Here is a 23,782-nt window from a genome sequence, read left to right on the forward strand (position 1 = left end):
CATGTCGGATACGGTTGTGGCAGATGGCGGGAGACCGGCACGTCGACGGCTTCGACGAAGGTGTAGCAATGGTGGTTCCGTCGTTGCAAACGCGTACCCAGCACCTCCACCACTCTGTTACGCGCGAAGGCGACTGAGACGTTACAGCTGAAGGGCCGTTTATTATGCCTCGAAGGTGAGCGCAGGAGCGGCCAACAGGTTGTCTCCCTCAGCGTCGTCGTCTTCCCTCTAGCTGCAGCGCGGGGCGGCCAGCCCGTTCACTCTTCTTCGTTGTCCTCGCAGGTACGTGCAACAATATGCATCTCAAGTGTTCTGATCCTATCCGGCCTGTAGTTCATTGCTGTGTCGAGAAGAAACTCAGGTCATTAACTTCAGATATGGAAGGTTATTTTGTAAGTATGCCGGACAGTTTGTTCTCACAAGAAGCATTAACAGCCATAGAAAAAAATTTTAGGACGGTAAAACTTAAGCCATTGGTAGTTAGGCAACGTGCTGTCGACCTTTTGTTAAGACATAATCTTGAGAGAATAGCTTGTAATGTCAAGACGGCTAAATCACTTACTTTAGAATTGTTTTTTTCAGCCAAAACACATAAGAACGAGATTCCGTTTCGAGCAATCGTTTCAGAGCAAGGCACCTGGCAAGTCGCTGTATCTAGTTATTTGCAGAACTGCTTAACCTCTGAGTTTTTCAGACCCTTTTCGTATGCGTAATTCTCAGGCGCTAGTTCAGTTCCTCACAGAGGAGAACCCCGGCTGTTGTAAGGCTTTTAGTATGGATATTGAAGACCTGTATTATTCTGTGGCGACACAGTGCGCACAAACCGGCGCAGCATCCGCCTCGTCACTATCTAGGCCGGCGTGACACTTCTCCGCGGAAATCTCGTCCGCGGACGATCGTTCCGCCGCCCGTCCGGCTGCAAAGCACATCCAGACGACGGATGAAGCGAGTAGACGGACGCGCCGCAGCAAAAAAACATGGCGGCACTGTCTGAAGCGAGAGCTGCCCGCTTCGAATCTTTAAGCTCTTCGTCTCGCATTGCGTGGGCTGTTAGTCCCAAACTGACGATTGTGTCGGCTTTAGGTTTCTGTCCTCAAGCTTCGCCGGCGACGTATTCATGACAATTCGGTACTGTTTCGAAGCGCCGTACTCGTTTTCTGAGAGCTGTAGGCTTAGCGAGTACCTCTATTGGCAGAACATGAGCTCGGTGATCTGCGATAGCTACCAAATCTCAGAGGTCATAATAACGTGCGAATTCTTGCTTGTTCTTTTTTTCTCTAGATGGCGCGAGCAGTCTGAAAGTCGAAAACACATTCGTTGCTAGCAAAAGTATTGAAGGTTTTTATGTTTCCGTCTATGGCGCAGAGTTTCTTTTACGTTGAAGATGGAGTTCGAAAGAAAGCGACGATTAGCTGCAATGGCTGTTGCATTACCAGAATTAGACGGTGAAGCGCTGTTCTTTCCTGCAAAAAGATCTTGTTGGCAAAAGGACTACAAGCATCTGGGTATACAACACCAACTGTACGGTGAGCTTTTGGTTAGCGACACCGAAGAATACAGGAGGCTGCTGCGAGTTTCAAGAGAGCAGTTTGTTCAGTTGCTGTCGCTCGTAGGACCTCGCATAGAACGACAGGACCCCGTGATGCGGCGAGCCATATCAGCGGAAACAAGGCTGCAGATCAGGCGCGTAGCCAAGGGTGAGGTTGGGAGGGTTCAAACCCCCCCCCACCCCCGAAATTTTTCAGTTTTGCTTGCGTATATGTACACGCACACACACAAACGCACGCACGAACATACATAAAGTATGGTTGAACCCCCCCCCCCCCGAAAAAAATTTCTGGCTACGCCCCTGCTGCAGGTCACGCTACGGTACCTTGCTTCGGGCAAGTGTTGCACGTCTGTGCATTTCTACTCGAAACATAGCTCCTATTTGTTGCATCCGAGACTGTTCAGTTTAACCTACGCGCAGACTTGGAGAGCCTCGCTTTTAGAGCAGCCATTACGTAGTGTGTTGGAAAACGCCTACAAGGTCTTGAATAGATAGATATCTGGCAATAATAAAATAAATCTTCATCGGCTAAATTTACGAAAAATGCGAGAAAAAGAAAAGGCAGCGCTTGTTGCTAGACCTATAATGGCACCCTCGGCTAAATCTGTTGTGGTATTCCGCGCGAATCCGATTGCGAAAAAGAGCTTGGCATTTTCCGTCCGCGACGTCCGCGGACGAGGCACGGATGGCACAAATCCGTGACGCGGGGTCACGTGATGCGCCGTCCGCGGCGGAAAAGACGGATTCGGTCCGTCGTGTGGATACACCCTTAGGGACAGCGCTACCGCAGCGTCACCGGAGGCTTACGTCATCGACAGTGGCTTTAAAACCAAGCTGCCAAGCTCGAAAGTGATCATTCCTTCGCAACCCGACTGAGCGCAGCGTCGCTATGCTCGCACCGCTGCTGCTACCACGCTAATAAACTGTCGTTATGTTTTATGTTGGGATGCGTCCTTCCATCGACACGGCATCCCACATCTGGTGACCCGGAAACCGAACAGACCGCACCGCCATGGCCGACCCAGAGGCCCTCACCGCTCTGCGCCAGCGGGTGCAACAGCTCCAACAGGAACTGCAGACCCAGCGACCCCAGCACTCTCGCAACGCCTCCACAACCGAGGCCGTGCCTGCCGGCTCCGCTGAGGACGTCAGAGCTCCCTCACGCTGCCTCGTGCGACTCCTGGCGTATCGCTGTCAGGCTTCCGCCGTTTTGGGCGGACTCGCCCGAGGTCTGGTTCGCCCAGGTCGAGGCCCAGTTCTCCCTGGCGCACATCACGCAAGACCGGACCCGCTACAATTACGTCGTCGCCCACCTGGACGCACGTCATGCCAACGAGGTCCGGGATATACTTGCCAACCCACCAACGGCCACCTCTACGAAAACCTGAAGACTACCCTCATCCTCCGCCTGTCGCTCTCCGAAGACCAGAAGGTACGCCAACTTCTGTCCGCAGAGCTTGCCGAGCGCAAACCTTCGCAGCTCCTGCGCCACATGCATGCGCTCGCGGGCAACACACAAGTCCAGGATTCCTTCCTGCGAGCGCTTTGGCTCCAACGACTCCCGCCGCACGTCCAGGCAATTCTGCAGGCTCAGGTTGGGTTACCTCTCGACGAACTTGCGGAGATTGTCGATCGCGTCATCGAGGTCTCCTTGCCACAGTTGTTGCCCACCACCCAGGCCGTCGCTGCACCGCTGAACACCGCAGAGCTTGCACGCCGTATCGACGACATCGATCGACAGATCACCTGCATTCAACAACGCTTGGGTGAACGTCTTCCGATGCATCAGCGCCGCCACTCGCAAAGCCGCGACTGTAACACCACTTCGTAACACCACCCGATAACACCTTGTAACACCACCCGATAACAACGGCCCGTGTTACTACCACCGACGCTACGGGGACAGAGCCCGCCAATGTCGACCACTCTGTTCCGCTGGGCATGCGGGAAACGCCAACGGCAGCTCGTAGAGACTGCCGCAAGCTGCCAACCCGGAGGCCGTCGCATCTTCGTCACCGACCAAATCACGAAGCAGCGGTTCCTTGTCGACAGCGGTTCCGACATTTGCTGCTACCCGCGATCCCATCTCCAAGGTCCTCGTCCGCCTACGTCTTTCGAGCTCAGTGCGGCAAACCGCTCAACAATCAAGACGTACGGCTCGCTCCGCCTGCACATCCAGCTCAGAAACTTACGCCGTGACCTTCACTGGAACTTTGTCATCGCCGACGTCGCCGAGCCAATCATCGGCTCAGACTTTCTGGCCCACTACAACCTCCTTCCGGACTGCCGCAACGGCCTCCTCATCGACGCGACAACGGGACATTCCACACCTGGCCAGCGAACGACCGCCCAACAGCCAAGCATCAAGGTACTCAGTGTCGACAATCATTCGCCGTACCATGCCATCCTCGCCGAATTTCCCGGATTGACGCGCCCCAGCGGACTGCCACGCAATGTGCAGCACACCACCGTGCACTACATCCGGACTACTTCAGGCCCCCCGGTTTTCTGCCGCGCCCGTCGACTTACCCCGGACCGCATGCGCATAGCCAAAGCAGAGTTCGAGGCCTTGCTCCGCGAAGGAATCGCCCGCCGCTCGACAGTCCATGGGCCTCGCCACTTCACCTCGTTCCGAAGAAGACAGAAGGCTGGCGGCCCTGTGGGGACTACCGTGCCCTCAACGCACGCACCATCCCGGACAGGTACCCCGTCCATCACATACAGGACTTCGCCCATCGCATTCATGGCTGCCACGTCTTCTCCGTGCTTGACTTGGTGAAGGCCTACACACAGATACCCGTCCATCCGGATGACGTCCCGAAAACGGCAATCATCACTCCCTATGGCTTGTTTGAGTTTCCCTTCATGAGCTTCGGCCTGAGGAACGCTGGACAAACCTTTCAACGCTTCATCGACGCAGTCATCCGCGGCCTCGACTTCTGCTTCGTTTACCTTGACGGCATACTGATATTTTCCCGCGACGCCGAAGAGCACCACAGGCACCTTCGTCTGCTGTTTCAACGCCTCGACGACCACGGTCTACTTGTAAATACCCAAAAAAGTACGCTAGGCGTTTCCGTCGTCCGCTTCCTCGGACACGAAGTTTCATCTGAGGGAACTCGGCCCTTGCCCCAACGCATCTCGGACCTGCAAAGTTACCCTCAACCCACCACCGCTAAAGACCTTCGCCGTTTCCTTGGCATGCTGAACTTCTACAGGCGTTTCTTGCCACACGCAGCCGACTACCAGGCTCCCCTCCATGATGCTTTGGCTGGCCTACGAGGAAACCAACCCGTCGCGTGGACACCGACGTTAGCGAAAACGTTCGAAGAATGCAAAGCCGCCCTCTGCAACGCCACGCTTCTAAACCATCCCGTGCCAGATGCTCCCTTGGGACTCTTCACGGACGCATCTGGCTTCGCCATCGGCGCCGCACTCATGCAACGCGTGGACATCCTTTGGCGTTCTTACCTAAGCACAAGCCACAAAGTATGGCTGTTTCTTGCGCGAGGAAATAACGAGGGAAGGGGTCCAGGGGAGCGCACCCCTGGACCCCTTCCCTCGTTATTTCCTCGCGCAAGAAACAGCCATACTTTGTGGCTTGTACTAAGACATGAACCGACTAGCCCAGCAACGTGTACTATTTGGCGTTCTTCAAGAAACTCGCAGCTCGGAAAACGACCCCTTCAACCACCAGTTCCGCCGACTAAACCACGACTACCGCCCCTACAACTCTGCCAGCCTACTACAGAGAACTTCTGGCGATATACGAAGCAGTACAACACTTTCGCCATGTTCTCGAAGCACAGAATTGCACCATCTATACCGACCACAAGCCTCTTACCTACGCCTTCTCTCAACGTCGCGACAAGCTCTCGCCTGTACAGCAGAACCAACTCTCGTTCATTGCACAGTTCATTTCATTTCATCTATTAACCCTTAAAGGCCCCTGTTGGGGTATTACATAAGGGGGGAGCATACATAAGAGAAAAGGAGCGTTCAAATAGTCATTAAAAATACAATGAAAGTAACATATACAAAGGAACGAGGTGAAACTACAATAGTCAAAACACACAGGTAGAATAATGCGCTACAAACAAAAAGGAAAAAGAACTCAGAATACGTTACGCAGCAGCACTCAATAAATTAGTTAGTACGTTTCGAAATTTGGTGGGGTCACGTACAGTGACAGCAAGGTCAGGCAAGCTATGCCATTCTGCAATGGCTAATGGCAGGGAGGAGTTGTTGAAGGAATTAGTAGAGCCATGAATTCTTTGAAGACTGAAGGAGTTTGACAGGCAGCGTGAAGTGCGGTTTGGAGGAAAAACAAGCAGGTCACGTAAGTGTGGGAAGTTGTAATACAATTTATGAAAGAGGCATAACCGAGAGATTTTTCTGCGAAATGCTAATGATTTGATGTCCAAGGATGATTTGATGTTTGTGACACTTAGCCGATGGTCGTACTGGGATGTAATAAACCTGGCTGCGCGGTTTTGGACGGCTTCTACTAGGTCGACGAGGTACGCTTGATGTGGATTCCATATTGCCGATGCGAATTCCAGTTTAGTGCGGATAAATGTATCATATGTTAGTTTGCGCATCACAGGTGGTGATGATGATAGGACCGTCTAATGAATCCCAGGGATTTGTTAGTTGCAACAACCAGATTATGAATATGTTCCGACCATGTAAGCTTGCTTGTGATGGTAACCCCGAGGTACCTGTACGATTGAACCAGCTCAATAGGAAGAGAATGCAAAGAGTAGGAGTATGATATAAGAGAGTGTTTCCGCGATACGTGCATGGACTTACATTTTTTGACGTTTAGTTGCATGAGCCACTGAGTGCACCATATTCCAATTGTAGCGAGATCACGCTGTAAAAGTATTTGATCGTTGTGTGAGCTTACACGGCGGTACAGGACGCAGTCATCGGCAAAGAGCCGGATGGAAGATGAAATACCGGTGGGAAGGTCATTAATGAAAATTGAAAACAAAAGGGGTCCAAGGACTGAACCTTGCGGTACTCCTGATAATACTTCGGTAACTGTAGAGTGGCGGTTCCCGATCACTGTGAACGGCGATCTGCCAATTAGGAAACAACGGATCCATGACGAGATTAGTGGATGGATGGATAAGCTATTTACTTCGACCATTAGCCGTTGATGAGGTACGCGGTCGAAGGCTTTAGAAAAATCTAGGTAAATTACGTCTGTTTGGAGGAGAGAATCAAGGTTTAGATGGAGGTCGGTGGTGAATTCAAATAGTTGGGTTTCACATGAGCGTCCTGGGCGGAAGCCATGCTGATTACTGAAAAAAAAGGAGTTAGCTTCAAGATAAGAGGCAAAATGAGAGTAGATAATGTGTTCGAGAAGTTTGCAGGCGATACAAGTGAGCGATATCGGCCGATAATTTGAAGGATCAGCTCTGACACCGCTTTTGAATACCGGGACAACCTTGCTTAACTTCCAGTCATTCGGAATTGTACTGGTTGTTACGGACTGCGAAAAGATTATCTGTAAAAATTTACTAGTAAGTACTTTAGTGCCTTTGATGACCTTAGCGGGGATGTTATCCGGACCAGGAGCACTGGATACCTTGATTTTGTCAATCAAGGCCGAGATGCCCCCAGATGTGAAATCAATTGAAGGCATGCAGGGGAAGTTGCAGTCAGGAAGCGTACCACTGTTTAAGTCGGGCTCTTGGGTGAAAACAGAAGAAAAATAAGAATTCATGACATCGGGTCGATGTTCGGAGGGGACGGGTGTTCCGTCAGGATATGACAGAGTAATATTGTGAGAAGCGCTGTTGTTAGTAGGTAGAAGATTCCAAAATTTTTGTGGGTTTTCACGAAGGATACCAAGAAGATCAATATGGAAAAATTTTTTCTTTGATTGCCGCAACAAATTATTGTACTCTCGGAGGCATGCGAAATACTTTTCCCACTTGGAATTACAGTTTGAGAGTTTAGCCGCCCGAAAAAGGCGCTTCTTTTTGTTATCGAGCTTCCTATCCCTATTGAAAATTCATCCACCATGAGGAATGGTGGATTCCACCATCCACCATTATGGTGGATTATGGTGCTGGAAAATGGTGGCACGTGGTGTATGCTGGATGCTGGCGTATGATGGATGCTGGAGAATGACGGAGCGTAAAACGGCTCTACAGCGTCGGCACCATCGTGCCTAGCCGTCACACATAAATAATTGTATAGAAGGCGATGTAGAAAGCACTAGTACAAAAAAAAGAAAAAAAACCGTATGCAAAAAAAAAGAAAAAAAGCTCCCGCCACCGGGAATCGAACGTCCGACCTGCCGATCCCGAGCCGAGTACCTTACCATTACGCCACGCTGACACTTGCTCAGCGACTTGCAAAATGACTAGTCAACATACTAATACACGGTTTGACTTCAGCTTTGTATGTCTCATACTGGAGACAGACGCGCTCTTCACATCCTACTAAATTTGCGTAGTCATTAGACGCAAACAAACTGCTGCCGGTAACGAATGGCACGTCGATAATGGCAACAGCGCTAACTTTCTTTTAAAATTCACAACGTAACTCCAAAGAAATATGTCAAGTGGAGCGAGGAGCGCGAGTATAGTCAACCGGGTGTTACTGCGAAGTTTGAATAGCCGTTTCTCGCTTTTTCCAAAGTGCGACATGTGCAGAGGCTTTCTGTCGACTCTAATCTCATTCGATAAATACGCGCGTACAATTGATTGAGTATTGTGATTTTTTTTTTCGCGCAACGTACAGCGCAGCCGTGCCAGCGCAGTGATCTGACGCTGTATCATTAGCTACAACTGCATAACAGCTGGGCCAAAACAAGTGCAGTGCGCGGAAAAAATATGCCATCATATTGGTTCAGTAAGGCGTACGAATTGACAAGTCTATGTTCTCGCATACGTGTCAGAGAAGCGCCGGCGAGTGCGACCGGCGGCGGTTGGTGAACGGAGGCGTTTGCTGGAAGCGCGTCGCATCTATGCTCATCGCTTCTTGTGCGGGCACTGTACACAAGAAAAAAAATGCTTCATTTAGGTTAGCCGATGCCACAGGTGTGCTGTAAAGTCATATGTACTCACCGGAATTGTGTATACTGAAACCAGAAGCGCCGATAACACGTAGACGGACTCGGTCGCTACGCTATGCCTAACCTTTGGTGGCAATCATGGTGGTAGAATATGATGGTGGTAGTCATACTTGGTGGGGCTTATCTCTACGCAGGCCGAAGGTAAAAGTTTGTGGATTTTAGCTTTGCATGCATTTTCACTATTACCTTAAAGTGCCGCTGAGGTAAGTGAGTGCGCAAGAATTGGCAGAGTTGCGTTTCAAGCGTGGCGGTATCAAGAGGAAGCTGTTTTCTGGTCTCCCCGCTGGAAGGACTCATTTACTTCTCGGCAAATGCGCGGCGATGTAACACAGTTACTGTCGCTGTTCACACCGACACTTCTGGACTTGTAAATATCAAAATGGAGCAGCAGATCGCGGATGTAAACCTGATAAGTACGTGCGTAAAATGTAAACATTCACGGCTGCTGTGCTCCAGAAACCTTGTGGCGGTTACTGGCGCCGCATGAATAAAAAAAATAGTGCTGGAAAGCCTAATGATCGGTGTTGGCTTCTTTGAACTGCATATATTTCTGCACATTCAAGGAGAAAACATTAGAACTGACAGCGACTTCACATAATGTCACGTTCACTTCCATCATGCCACCATCATCCACCATGCTTCCATCCTGCCACCGTCATCCAGCTTGTTCACCAAGTCATCCACCAAAACATGTTTTGCTCGCCAGCATTTTCCACTTAACACCAAAAGAAGCTCGCCACCACCACCACCATCTGCCACCATTTTTCCACTCTCGCCATCATCAGCCATCATGACCACTACAGCTTCCACCACATCCACTATTTTTTCCACCTTGTCCACTATTGCTTCCACCATGTCCACCAAGATTTCCAGCATCCACCAACCCACGATTTTAAGGGAGTTGGTGAAACACGGTTTGTCGGCGTCGCCCCGAATACGGACAAGTGGTACATATTTCTCAACAAGATACAGTATTTTTTGTTTATAAAGTAACCAATTGCTCTCAACACTTCGGGTGGAAGCGAACTCCTCAAAGTGCACAAAAAAAGTATCTAATTCCTCATTTATTTTTGAGAAGTCTGCGTTTTTGTAATTTCGGATATATTTGGTTGAAGGCCGGCTAGTGGGTATCTGAAAGGTTAGGTCAAATAACACCATCCTGTGGTCACTTACGCCATCAATACGCATTACCGAATGAACAGCGTCGGGGTTGGAAACCAAAACTAAGTCAAGAATGTTCGCACCGCGAGTCGGCGTAGATACCACTTGTGTGAAGTTGAAAGTTAGAGTAAGGTCAAGAAATTCCCTAGATAGATGAGACGATGCTGACATTTTATCCCAGTTAATGTCAGGAAGGTTCAAATCACCACAGAGGATGAAATTACTTTTAGGAAATTTAGCGATTAAGTGTAAGAGCAAGTTGTGCAAGTCCTCGACAAAAGATCTATCGCAGTCGGGCGCACCACCGACATCCATCATGTCAGCGGGAAAGACAACGTGGTCGCCGACGCGCTTTCACGTGTAGCAGCCATCAGATCTGGGCAGATAACAGCGGACGTCCTCGCCGAGGCTCAGACTATGGACGCCGAACTGCAGGAACTTCTCAAGGGCAGGTCCTCACTACAGCTGCAACAAGTCCCCATTCCAGGGTCTACAACCACAATCTGTTGCGACATGTCGACAGGACAAAGCAGGCCCTATGTACACCTGTTCCATCGCCGTGGTCTTTTCAGTCAGCTCCACAACCTCAGCTATCCCGGTATACGCGCCTCTACACGCCTCGTGCCTGACCGCTATGTCTGGCCCTCCATGCAGCGGGATTGTCGCACCTGGGCGCGCTCCTGCATTCAATGCCAACGCGCTAAAGTCACCAGGCACGTCACGTCTCAACTCGGAACATTCCCTCAGCCCTCCACATTCCCTCAGGTCGGTTCGAGCACGTCCACCTCGACATCATAGGACCCTTTCCCCTGGCTGGACCATATCGCTACTGCCTCACCGCCATCGATCGCTACACTCGATGGCCCGAGGCATGGCCCCTCGAGGGAATCACCGCGGAAGACGTCGCCTCGGCCTTCTTCACCGGCTGGATCGCTCGTTTCGGCGCCCCCCGCCGCGTAACCACCGACCAAGGACGACAGTTCGAGTCGCACGTTTTCAGGCTGCTCGGGCTGACCGTAGGTTTCGAACGCTTGAGGACCACCAGTTACCACCCCTGCGCCAACGGAATGATCGAACGTTTCCACCGACAGTTCAAAGCAGCCATTATATGCCACCCGGACTCAACCTGGCTCGAGGCCATCCCAGCCGTCATCCTCGGTCTTCGAGCCACCTTCAAGCCAGACATCCACGCTACACCAGCAGAGCTCATCTTCGGGGAACCACTCCGTCTCCCAGGTGAATTCCTCGCTGCACTGCCATCCAGCGCTACGACGTCAGATCCCACCGACTTCGCCGCCCGACCCCGACGCACCATGGCTGCCTTACGCCCGTCACCTACAGCCCACCATTGCAAGCCTACACCTTTCGTGTTCAAGGAGCTAGCATCGTGTACGCACGCTTTCCTCTGCGATGACACCATCCGCAGGCCTTTCCAGCCACCTTACAGCGGACCCTACCCGGTCGTCCATCGCGACAACAAAAACCTCACCCTACGCCTGAACGGGAGCGACGTCCGCGTCTCGATTGACCGGCTCGAGCCCGCATACATCGCCTCGCATGAACCGGGCATGAACCGCCGACGCCGCAGCCCGCTCCGGCCACGACACGCTCTGGACGTCTGGTACGCCTACCAGATTTCTACAGACCCTGAGGGCTCTGCACTCCGCGGGGGGGGGGGGGGGTTTGGCGACACAGTGCGCACAAACCGGCGCAGCATCCGCCTCGTCACTATCTAGGCCGGCGTGACACGGCTGCATGCTACACCACGTCTCCGATAAGGGATAGCGCCACCGCAGCGTCACCGGAGGCTTACGTCATCGACGGTGGCTTTAAAACCAAGCTGCCAAGCCAGAGAGAGAGAGAGAGAGAGAGATACGAAGAGGAAAGACAGGGAGGTTAACCAAGCTTTGGCTCGGTTGGCTACCCTGCACTTGGGGTGGGGTAGCCCAAGTGCAAGTTTCACTCCCCTGCCAAGCCAGGGGAGTGAAACTTCCTATACCCTCCATGGAACGCGATATTCGCTCGCAGCGCCGGACGAACGCCTGGTGTTTGGGGGCGGTACGAAAACATGGCGGCGCATTGCAGACATGCACTGGGGGACGCCATCTTGATGAGGACTGAGGATCCGAGTGGCGAGGGGGGGGATTTAGCGCCAAATTCAATTGGGATGCACCAGCAAGCCAAATTGAGCGAGTGGAAGGTATTCAGATGGCGAGCACGCGACCTCCTTCCTGTTGCGCAACCCGCCACATGATGAAAACGGCCATCATTGCGTTCTGATTGATGGTCTGCCCATCCACCTATTTGTGCACTACTTATTCTAAGTAAGACGTTGTTTTTGTTTACGTGTACACATAAAGTAGACAAGAATAAAGAGCAGAGTTTGTTTGAATGTTTTATTGCCTAAACGTACGGTTTATGCAGTAAAAATACAACTTGAATGTTTTACGTTTTTGGTCGCATACAAAAGTGGACCGCACATGCCAGCATGCTAATAACCTAGTATCAATCCAGTGCACATTGCCGCACATACGTCTATACAAAGACAAAAGAAAAACAGTAATAACTATACACAAGTTCACAGCACGTATCCCGATATAAAATCATTCCATGAGTGGGACAAGATAATACGGCACACCGCACACTTAGGATGCAAGAGGAAATGATACAAAAACCATAAGGTACCGGAGTTAGACATTGCTACATTTTCTATTCAGCATCAGGTTTCTTTATAAAAGCTTAAGCAAAAATTTACAAAATACTGAAGCCACTATAGAGTGTTCTGATAAAATAACACGAAGGGTTTATGCTTTCTTCAGCGTAACATACCTATATTGCTTAATGAAAAACACAAAAACAAGATACAAGCAGATAAACAGTACACACACATGTCCGCTTCAGAGGCAGAAAATGGTGACCTCAGCTATAGAAGTAGCGGTGACTCAAAAATATGGAAGTAGCGCCTACTTTTGCGCATATGTGTGTCTTTTTGTCGTCCGTGTTTTCTGAGCGCTCAGTTTTTTCAAGACCTCAAATATGCAAACAGAATCCTAAAAGTTACAAAAACTTCCGCATTCTTCGTGCTGCAGCAGATTTTCTGGTGCGTTGTTTAGCCAAGGAGATGTTCACGAAGCGAATGTGCCACAACAGGCGAATCCTTGCAAAGAGGTGCACAAAGGCTTTCTTGCATTCTCAGAGCAGAATTTTTGCCTTCCCATACAACTGTACCAAATGCCTGCCAAAACTCCACTCACATTAGGCAGGTGCGCCACAACACCGATATATTCCAAAAAGCAAGCTTCCATGGCCTTAATATCCTGAAAGCAATCGTCAGAAGGCATTGTTACATTGCCAAATAAATCTGAGGAGATGTTGCTTGCCTTAAACATAGCAAAATACTGGTGTGATGCACAAAGCTGGCGGTCGGCATTCTTCAAAAGGGTGTTGCACACACAGTGTGGAGGCCTGTGCAACAAAAATTGCCGTACGAGATATCCCCCAACATAGTAGAGAACGTTATCCTCTACTATATCATGGCTAGCGGGCTGTTCCTCATCAGGAAGCATATCGACTGTTGGCGCTGCATCACAAGTAGTAGGAAGCGAATGAGGTGGCTCTGACATTTGTGCCAACACAGTGCTGCGATCCTGTTCAGAGTTTCCTTCTGAAACAAGGGCAACCAGTTTGCCAACAGAAATGTGTTTCAGACCTGATGTGAACTGAAGCACATTTGGGTTGTGATTGCAGCCATGCTTGAACCTAAGCAGCCCGAAAAGGTTCTCCAGGGGGTCCTGCTGTAGCCAGCGAGTCAAGAGAACACGAAAATCAAAATCTTGGAAGAGGTCGTCCCAGAGGAGAAGGATAGCCTTTATGGTGACCTTCCATGCCTCAACTGTGTGTGGTTGCCGAGGACCGTCAAATTTCCAGCTTTCAACCCACGACAGGCACTCCCGCAAAAAGGCTAGGTGTTCGGACCCTTCCGAAATTGCATAACGTAACTTGTCACTGGCTTTTTTTACAGAAGAGCTATTCAGACAGTCGAATAACTTATCTATCTTCTCGAGAAAATCAGCTGTTGGTTTGGCGGATGCCGGCAACACGCCAAGAGCAATGAATACATCAATGGCCACTGAGACCGATTCGCTCATCACCTGGCTGGCATATTTAACTTTCATGTTATTGAAAGGCTTCCGGTAAATGTGGTTGTCGGTTAGTTTCTTCGCCAATTTGAGTTTGAGAGGATGCGAGCTTTCGTATTGTTGCGTAATGAAAGACCAATCCACAATTTCTTGCCCGATATGGAGCTTGTGAGGTGCGCGGAGATTATTCCTTGTGCATTTAAGTAAGTGTGGTGTGTCATATAGGAAATAAATCTTGCGGCCTTCAAGCACAAAAAACGGCTCTTCAGGCGTCACACCTAGCTTATTTGCCAAAGTTTTGCTTTATTTGCTTCCCCCCTGGTCGCAGATGAGCGCCTTCACAAACAACCGGGCTCCCTGCAGCTGCTTGATTAATGTTATCATCAGATGATGAAGAGTATCTGCGGGCGTTTTGGTCCTTGATACTGTGTAAGCAAGAGGCTGAATCCACGTTTTTGAAATGCCTGCCACAAGTATCAGGAGCGCTGAATTTGCCACGGCTGGTGTTCTTTGCCTACCGTCATCGGAGAATCCCATCACAATGTCATGCTTTGCATCATACTGCAGATGTTCCTTCAAGGACATTTCGTCAAATATTAATGTGCACGCACGATCTGTTAAATGCCAATTTCGGGTAGCTTCTTCGAGGGCTTCAATAGCGGTTGAAATAACTCCGGGAGTCATCGGAATATTTGATAACCACTGCTTTAGCGACCTCACAGTTGGCATGTCAAGCAGTCTTGACAGATGTCTGTACGCTTTCGGACCATGAAAGTGTAAGTTTAAAGCGAACTGGCGGTGCTCGGGCGACCACCTCCGTCCTCTACGTTTCACACCATTAATTTTAACTTGAGTCTCAAGCAATCTAAAGAATGTCTTGCGGACGTAGGGCCTGATAGCATTCAACGCCTCGGACTGGGAAAGCTTTTTAACCTTTCTCTTGCCAATTCTTGACAGTGCCTTCCGAAGCCTTGAATTTATCTTCTCCAGGTTCTTCATTTTTCTGGCTGTCCGGGGCGAGCACCTAGAAGGCTTGTGTTGTCGACCCGCTGGATTGGAACCTGAAAGATTTAGAAAAAAAGCTCATTTATACTGTGTTTTCGTGAAAGCTGACCATGATCTTTAAACCTAGTAAAAGTTCTAGCGGCTTTTAGAATTGAAGTGATTACTTCCATGAGTAATCAGTTGTTCATATTTAGTTCTCGATCCTTCACTTATTCAAACTTGGGGCATTGGGAACAGGCCTCTGATAAGCACACTGCTGGGCATTGAGCCTACTAATGGCATGTGTAAGCATCGTGGGAAACATGAAGCGTCAACTAATTTTTACTAATCATTAGCATACTCCTTGTTAACAAACATTATTGGTTATACGTTTAAAATGGTATGTTTAGGAAAAAACAACGAATTCATAGTCTTTTCTTTAAAAAAACACTAATCCCTCTTATAATAATAATAATAATATCTGGGGTTTAACGTCCCAAAACCACGATATCATTATGAGGGACGCCGTAGTGGATGGCTCCGGAAATTTCGACCACCTGAGGTTCTTTAACGTGCACCGAAATCTAAGCACACGGGCCTCAAACATTTTCGCCTCCATCGAAAATGCAGCCGCTGCGGCCGGGATTCGATCCCGCGACCTGCGGGTCAGCAGTCGAGCGCCATAACCACTAGACCACCGCGGCGGGGCACTAATCCCTCTTAGGAGGCAACAAACAAGCAAGAAAGGGATCGGACAAGCACTCGTCTCGTCCTGCCTTTCGGTATACATCGCTCTGGTTCTCGTCCCCTAGCAATGAACTAGCTCGCCCAGCTGACACCGTAGTGCACTTTAGGATCTGTTAAATGGTACGTGACATTAAAACGACAGCTGCAGGGCATTAATTTATCTGGAATAGTTTTAAAGAGCTTGGAAAGTAAAACAATTTGCGTACATGGGGGCTCAGCCTGTTGAACTCCTTCGTCGGCGCTGTGAGCGGGCATCGTAGTGGTATTCGCGGGCCGAGGAGAGCCTGTGAAGAGAAATTGACGTAGCACAGATTTCAGCGTGACATACATACAGCTGGTATTAGGCGTCACATTAAATATTTGCAATTACAATCACTCATGGCGTTTTCTCACTATTAATTGGTCTCCTCACGTATTATGTCTCAGTACGAGTAATAAAAAAAGTGTAAACACACAAAAAGAGAACGCTCGTGTCACTCACTAAATATATGGGTGTCCCAACTATCCTAAACCAATATTTTAAAAATCTTAATGCGATGTACCTAGAACAGGTTAACATCGTGGTGCCCGTGATGACCTAGCGCGTAACCGAATTCTTGCCAATTACACTTATTTGGCCCATTGAAAATAAAAGTAATTTTGTAATAATAAAGCTAATAAAAATAAAGTACCTTTTGGATTCTTAATTTTAAAAGCGACTTTGAACTAGGGTGTCGTAGAATATATATATATATATTTCTAAAAGGCCAGTTCTGTTGCTCCCACTGTCAGAGCTATCGCGCAATTGTTTCAACAGCGACACCAAGTTGGCCGCTATTCACTCGCCATGTGCGAAATAGCTGATAACGCGCCACATGGAGTACTCTCTCCAGTTATAGCAGAGACAACTCAATCAGAATCGAGGAGGTTACATGTAGAGCGTTCTGAGTGAGACGTTTGCTCTAAATTTAACGATTGTGAAGCCGGCAAATTTTTTACTTAGCTAGTTATATCTACCAGCAAAATTATGCCGGCGAATTTATGGATGCTGTGTACACCATGCGTTGGTATTGTTGGTGTAATCTGCGCGAGAATCTTAAAAATACTGAGTCATGATAACTCGGACAGGTACACATATTGAGTATGTGTACCAACAGAGGGTGTTCTTAGAAATGCAGACGACATGGCTAACGCCCTCAACAAGTACTTCTGTGCTAACACTTCTGTCTTGCCTCAAGATTACCCGCCAACAATTAGGGAATGTCTCCAGTCATTTTACCTCTTTCCAACAGGCCCAGATGAGGTGGTGGAAATAATTAATCACATGAAAATAACAAGTGCTGGTCTCGATAACGTTCAGCCTATTCACCTGAAATACATCTCTCACGTGATCTCGACCCCGTTAGCCTATGTCATTAACCTTATGTTTAAAACTGGCATCTTCCCATCGCAGCTTAAAAAGGCCAAGATAATTCCAGTCTTTAAAAAAGGCGATAGAACGTCTATTGTTAACTACCGACCTATTGCCATTCTTTCGTCGTACAGCAAAATCATAGAGAAGTGTATTGAAAAACGATTATCTAAATACCTAACTAAGTTTCGTATTTTATCCACTCAACAATTTGGTTTTCGTGCAGGCTATTCAACAGATTTCGCACTACTCTCCTTTACCGATTATATTAAACACACTCTTGACTCTGGTTGTTTTGCCGGAGCTCTCTTGATTGACCTCTCTAAGGCATTTGATTCTATAGTTCATAATATACTATTAGCTAAACTTAACTCAATAGGTGTTGTAGGTAGTGCGCAGGAGCTGATTAATAGCTACTTATCCAATAGACAGCAAGCTGTTTGTGTCTCTAACATCCTCTCCACTTTTAAATCTATTGACAAAGGTGTCCCGCAAGGTTCCATACTGGGTCCGCTTTTATTCTTAATCTATATTAATGACTTAACCTCAATTTTAACACACAGTCAACCTTTCTTGTACGCAGATGATACAACTATAGTTACTAAAGACAAGTCCATCGATGCGCTAACTAATAAATTGTCCTCTGACTTCTATAACATTCAGAATTGGTGCACAGCTAATGGTTTAACAATTAATACCAATAAAACACAGTTCATTGTCTTCCATTCCAGTCATAACGCTCTCTCACCTACACCCGCTATTACTATAAACGGCCACAGTCTTCTTAGCGCTACTAAGTGCACATTCTTGGGAGTAGTCCTAGATGCTCATCTCAAGTACCATCATCACATTTCACTTATAAGGCAGAGGATTGCTCATGGTATCAGAACACTAATTAAAGCACGACCATTCTTCTCCTTGCAGACTTTGCTTAAACTGTACTACGCCTTCATCCACAGTCATATCACGTACTGTATCACGTCATGGGCGAATACCTATCCATCTCATATCCTTCCACTTCAACGTCTCCAAAACCAGGCCATTCGCATCCTAACATTCAGTTCACCAATCACCTGCGCGTCCCGACTTTTCCAACAACATAGTGTACTAACAGTGTGTAATTTATTCAAATATAAATTGGGGATTCTTGTATTTAAATGTCTCAACGGTACCATAACAGCCACTGTTTTGGAGAAATTTCAATTGTTAAACTCTAATCCTACTAGGTTTGCCTCAAACAACAACTTTTTACTCCCACATGCACGCACTAACTACGGCAAACATACTACCATATTTGCAGCCATTCAGTTTTGGAATTCAATACCACTAAGCACTAAACAATTGTCATTACCAGCTTTTAAAAAAGAACTTAAACATATTTTTGCGCAATCATAACTCATCTGTATTTCTATATCGGCGTTCTCTTACATTTAGAGCCATTACTGTGTTCGTTATTTTTTCACATTTATTACTCATGCACATTGAAGTCGTTTCAACAGCTATATATCATTCATTAACGGCATTATGTTCCCGATTTACTGCCATGTTTATTGTATGTTTCGTTCTTTTCATAGCTTTGTATAATTACTAGACGTTGTTTTGTTACCATTTTTACTGGCATTTTTTATTGCATGTTTGCGTTGTTTTTATTACTATCAATAATTACTTAACGCTTTTTAGTTGCCATTTTGTTGTACTTATCAACATGTAATTTTCTGACAGGAGGTCCCCTTTCAGCCTTGTGCTATGGGACCTCCTTCTGTATTAACTAACCCCAATGCGTGTATATTTTTTTGCGACAAATAAAGATTTTTGATTTGATTTGATTTGAAGACATTTCTGTAAATAGATGTAGAGGCATGAAAGTTTGTGCTGTACTGTATGATCACTTTACAGTATTCCCACCTGGACTTTCGACGTGTGTCTGCCCATCGCCAAAGATGGAAACTGTTGGCACAGCACATCTTAGCAGCCTTGTCTGTCCAGGGTCTGCGTAGTCTCTGCTGGTGAAATGGGCAGAGCACAGGCGGTAGCTGCTGTAGATCTGACGAGGCGGTAAATGAGCCAGGTCCTGCCGTCTCGCATACTGAAGCCAAGCGCGAGATCTGGAAAATCAATGTGTGCGTGTGTAGTATTTGGGTTAGAATGGATTTATTTCTGTTTTCAGGCGTAGATGGATAGCTTTGAGCGAAAACTGGCATCTTTATTCGAAGTAAGCGTTATTTGATACATTTCTCATCTTCCTTTCTTAATTGAATTTTTGTAACCAAGACGACTTGTGATAGCAATCCTGAAAGCAAACTTTAAAATAAAATCTGTCTTTATTATTAAGAGACGCGGATACATGCTTTTACTTGCGCGATAGTAATGTTTGGTGGCAACGACCCCAGCTTTCCTCCTAATTCAAAATATATTTTTGCAGACAATAGCAATCATCCCACACCAAAATCTCTAAACAACTATTCGTACATATATACCCTCGCGCACTGCGTATTCCTCGGGTATTTCTCGCGCCCTGCTGCAAATCTTTCATAAAAACCTTATTAAAACCGGTAATAAATTAGTAGAACACGTAAGTTTACATTGTCCAATTATTTATGGGCTTTTAGCTGCAACTGCATTCTTGTAAATATATCGTAATTGTACTTAAGGCTGAAACTGAAAATATGAAATTGAAGTATACATTATAAATTATTAGTTTATAAATTTATTGCTAAATTCCTCTGCAATATGCCGTGGATTTACGTGAGGCCAAAATGAAAACACACAATTGAAACGCAATAATGTAATAACACCCGTCTAAACTCGCAAGTGTAATAATTTATGTACTCAGAACTTAATTAACATAGTACTAACAACACATGCTATGAACGTATATGGACCCTCCCTTATAGCCAAAAGACTATGGGAATCGCCTTCCTCCAGCTATGGACATAAATAGGCTGATAATATTACTAATCGTATTATAATAATAACAACAATAATAATAACGCATGCAACGAGAACAGACTGAACGCAGGCAATCAAAAGGTAATAAAAAGAGTGCGGATAAGCTTATACTCTTGTATCAGTTACTGTATATGCTGCTACAAATACATTTGTGACATGCCTTGCATTGCCTTGAGCCAAAGTGCAACATCGAAATGCAATGCACGATCGAAACGCATTAAATTAAAAACGCAAGTATAAACAATCGTGTGTAGCAAATGTATTCGCTGGAATAATTTCCAGGTGCTCTGCCGTGCATGTCATGTATAATGAAGCCGAAAAGCAGACAATCAGAATGTAATGAATAAATCATGTATGTGTATGCTCAATTAAATTACACAGCTACTGCAGCAACCGCATCCTGATATGCCGTGCAAGCGTAGAAAGACAAAACGAGCAGCATGCAGATCGTACCTTTCGTCCGCCGGGATCCGAAAGAATTTTATGCCGGTGTGTCGTGAAGAATTCCGACACCACTCAGCACAGCACGATTTGTGATGACGGCGAGAATCCATGGATGCGTCTGTTTGGCTGAATCTTGCATGGGTTTCGCTAAAACAAACTTTACAGCGGTAAAAGCGGCCTTTGGGACACCGCAGGCCGTAGCATACATGGGCGCGCGAAAAGAAACGCCCCTTTTTCGCCGTGAGAGATAGGACGACTGCGCAGTTCCCGTTTTCCACTTCGGGTGGCGCTCTTATTTTCGCAATCTCGAACTGCAACCTTTAGGTTCACTTGTGTAGTAAAAACTCCGGAGTTAATGAGTAACCTAGTAATAACTATAAAATAGAACAAGAACGTTCATTTAGGTAGTACAGCCCCCAAACGTTAGGATCGCTGCGGTCACGGGACAGAAAAACCGCGAAGTTTCACCCCCCTGGCCAAGCTCGGAAGTGATCATTCCTTCGCTACCCGACCGAGCGCAGCGTCGCTATGCTCGCACCGCTGCTGCTACCACGCTAATAAACAGTCGTTATGTTGGGATGCGTCCTTCCATCGACACGGCATCCCACAATTCTTTGCCGCATGAGGGCTTGTTAAAATGTGTTAATGAATGTATTAACGAACAAGGGCACCAGACGGTTTTCACCGATAAATGTGGTGTTTCTACCGGGGCATTTCTAGAAATCCTTTCCATGTATTTAAAGACGACGCTGGTAGGTTGGAAGGAAGGCGTTTATGTGCAGAAATCAGGGATATGTATTGGTTCTAAAGTTGCTCCGGTTCTCAGTGATTTTTGTGTCAACAAAAAACGGTACACACTGACACTCAAAACAGTGCTTGGACAAGTTAGTTACTTTCTTTGGTAATGAATTCTTGTGCTCAAGAAGCCTCACATTAATGCACCGCCCTTTTTGCCCTATGTGAGGCTTCTTGAGCACAAGAATTCATTACCAAAGAAAGTAACTAACTTGTCCAAGCACTGTTTTGAGTGTCAGTGTGTACCGTTTTTTGTTGACACAAAAATCTTGTTTGTTCATAATGACAGCTACACTAGAGAAGTAGCTGAGGCATTTCACATATCAAGGAAGGCCAGTGATTGCGTTAGCCAACCTTCCCTGGCGTTATCTTCGAAAGAAATGTGCCTGTTAACCAGGGGTGACTAGGGGGCTCACACGAGGCTTTGCCTTATGGTTTGACAAGTGATTTATCTTTGACAATGAGCATGCGCGCTCGCCTTGAAAAGTACGTGTTGTTTTTCATTAAAACCAGTTGCAAGTTCAGCGCCGTGTGTGTCTCTTCTTCCTTCGTCTTGTGTTTAAGTAAGCGCTGTTTTACATTTTTACCATGGAACCTCACCAACTCGCCCAACTTGCGTGTCTTCTTGTGAACGTTGCCCATCAAAAAGTAAATATTACGCATATCTGAGGCGCAACATCACTAGGTAAGTATTAGGTGGTGTGTTCCTTTAATAGAAAATGCATACATACGTAATTCTAAAGACCCTAGTTTCTTAAGCTGCGCTGAAAATGCGACTGCGCTGAAACTTGCCTTCCTCCGTGCCCTCTGCACGAGCTCATTGTTGTGTTTCGGTTCTGTATTGCACTGTACGAATGCCATGGGGCGCCGCTCTGGCATTCCTGTTTTACCCAGGCGACGTGTAGATAAAAGAGTGTGTGGAGAGTACTCGTTGAGTGCGGACCCTTCTTCTGCTTCAGCGCTTCGCGCCAAACCGCGCGTTCGGGCTGGCTGGCGTCCCCACCGGTCGCGTTGGTCACCGCCGGTCTTCGCCTGCTGCTGCGCCGGGACTACCAGCCCGCAACACAGTACTCATGTTTCCCGACGTATTGCCAGATGGCGTCCATATCTCACGCAGCGCCTCTTCTATCGTCTTTAGACGACATTTGCAGCGAAGCATGTAGATACGCGACCAATTTTTTAGAATGAATACTTACGAACTAGCTCAGCTCCCTGTTATTCTAAGACTGTACCTGTTTGCACGTGTAAGTGGTGTATGTGAAATTGTAGTATAGAATGTATAAATTGGTAAACGACCTTAAAACCTATATTAAAGAGGTCATGAATCACATCTCGAGCCTGGTGAAAAAAGGCATTCTACGAACAACATTCACTGCTGTGAACACATCAGCCCCATTTTGTAGTTGTATGAGGCACGATGAGGTTGCTAGCGAATTTTTCGGTCGATGTTTCAGCATCAGAGCACGAGAACATTTTTTGAATGTAAAAAACAATTCAGGCAGTCATCTTGCAGATCACTGCAACAAGTGTAAATGCAGTTCGAGGCAGCTCACATTAGGAAATTCGGTACCAAGTCTGTAAGTACGCCAAGCGTGTATCTAAGTGACAAAGAGTTGCAGGTTTTGTATGCTCACCCGTGACGCGTTTCAGTCGTTGATAACACGTGCGCATGCATAAAAGCGGGCTTCATGCTTTTCAATAAATCAGTTGGAAGTCAGCGCCAGTCTTTACTTTCTTCACACTTTATCCTAATTACAACGAATAACATCCCCTATACTTTCTTTGGCATTATTGTCTGTTCTCATTAATATAGCGCCAGTCTGTGTTGTTTGTGTGTTTCTCTTGCCTTCGTTTCACCGCGCTTGCATACTCAGTAGATATCAAGACATGTACCGACTAGCCCGTCAATGGATCCTTCTAGCATAAATTTTACAAAGGAAGGATTTTATGTCACATTTTTTGTCTCGGCACATTTGCCCATCTACCATTCCCGGTACGAAGCCCCAGTATCCGTAACGTACGACAGTTCTTTATGTGACCATTTCATTAAAGGGCCCGTAAACAGGCTGCGATATTTTTTTTACACCCCCCAAACAAGCTCGCTAATTTGTACAGTAGACCGCGGCGACCACGTTTTCCGAATATTACAGCGCTGCGCGCCGCGCAGACCCTTCATTTCGAAAAACAATTCCCGCGCTTCTTTCCTACGCCTGACCAATCCTCCTCGTACGCGCAGTGACGCAAACTCGGCGATCGGCGAGTTTACGTAGCACTGAGCTCGCCGATTGGTCTAAGCCATGTCTCGACAAACAGTAGTCGAGTTGACGTCAGTTCCTGTTCCCACCCACCGCTACGAAACTGCGCCTTGTTTCTTGGCCATGCGGTGATGCGGTTTCGGCCACGCAGTAACGCAGTTGCCATGCGTATGTTCCCCGCACTGCATGGCACCTGCACGCAGTTTGCCTTCGACATGAGCAACACGTGGAGGAAGCGTTCTTCAGTTGTCGGCTGCAAATCGAGCGGAGAAGGGG

At 47.3% G+C, this 23,782-nt stretch overlaps 1 protein-coding gene across 2 annotated transcripts; it reads right to left on the bottom strand.

Moving 5' to 3' along the window:
- Nucleotides 1-14,805: 14,805 nt before the first annotated feature.
- LOC125759882 (uncharacterized) lies at nt 14,806-20,939 on the bottom strand. 2 transcript variants are annotated; one of them, XM_049419319.1, is made up of 4 exons: nt 20,466-20,939; nt 18,958-19,168; nt 15,880-15,957; nt 14,806-15,003 (listed from the first exon to the last, which is right to left on the bottom strand). In XM_049419319.1, exons 1-4 carry the CDS (start codon nt 20,564-20,566, stop codon nt 14,938-14,940), a joined length of 456 nt encoding a protein of 151 aa, XP_049275276.1. In that variant the 5' UTR covers nt 20,567-20,939; the 3' UTR covers nt 14,806-14,937. The 2 variants fall into 2 exon arrangements, with proteins under 2 accessions (XP_049275276.1, XP_049275277.1); XM_049419320.1 differs by lacking the exon at nt 15,880-15,957 and adding an exon at nt 19,541-19,589 and having other exon boundaries at nt 18,969-19,168.
- Nucleotides 20,940-23,782: the final 2,843 nt, after the last annotated feature.

The sequence above is a fragment of the Rhipicephalus sanguineus genome, chromosome 9 (genome assembly GCF_013339695.2).
Source record: "Rhipicephalus sanguineus isolate Rsan-2018 chromosome 9, BIME_Rsan_1.4, whole genome shotgun sequence".
NCBI lineage: Eukaryota > Metazoa > Arthropoda > Arachnida > Ixodida > Ixodidae > Rhipicephalus > Rhipicephalus sanguineus.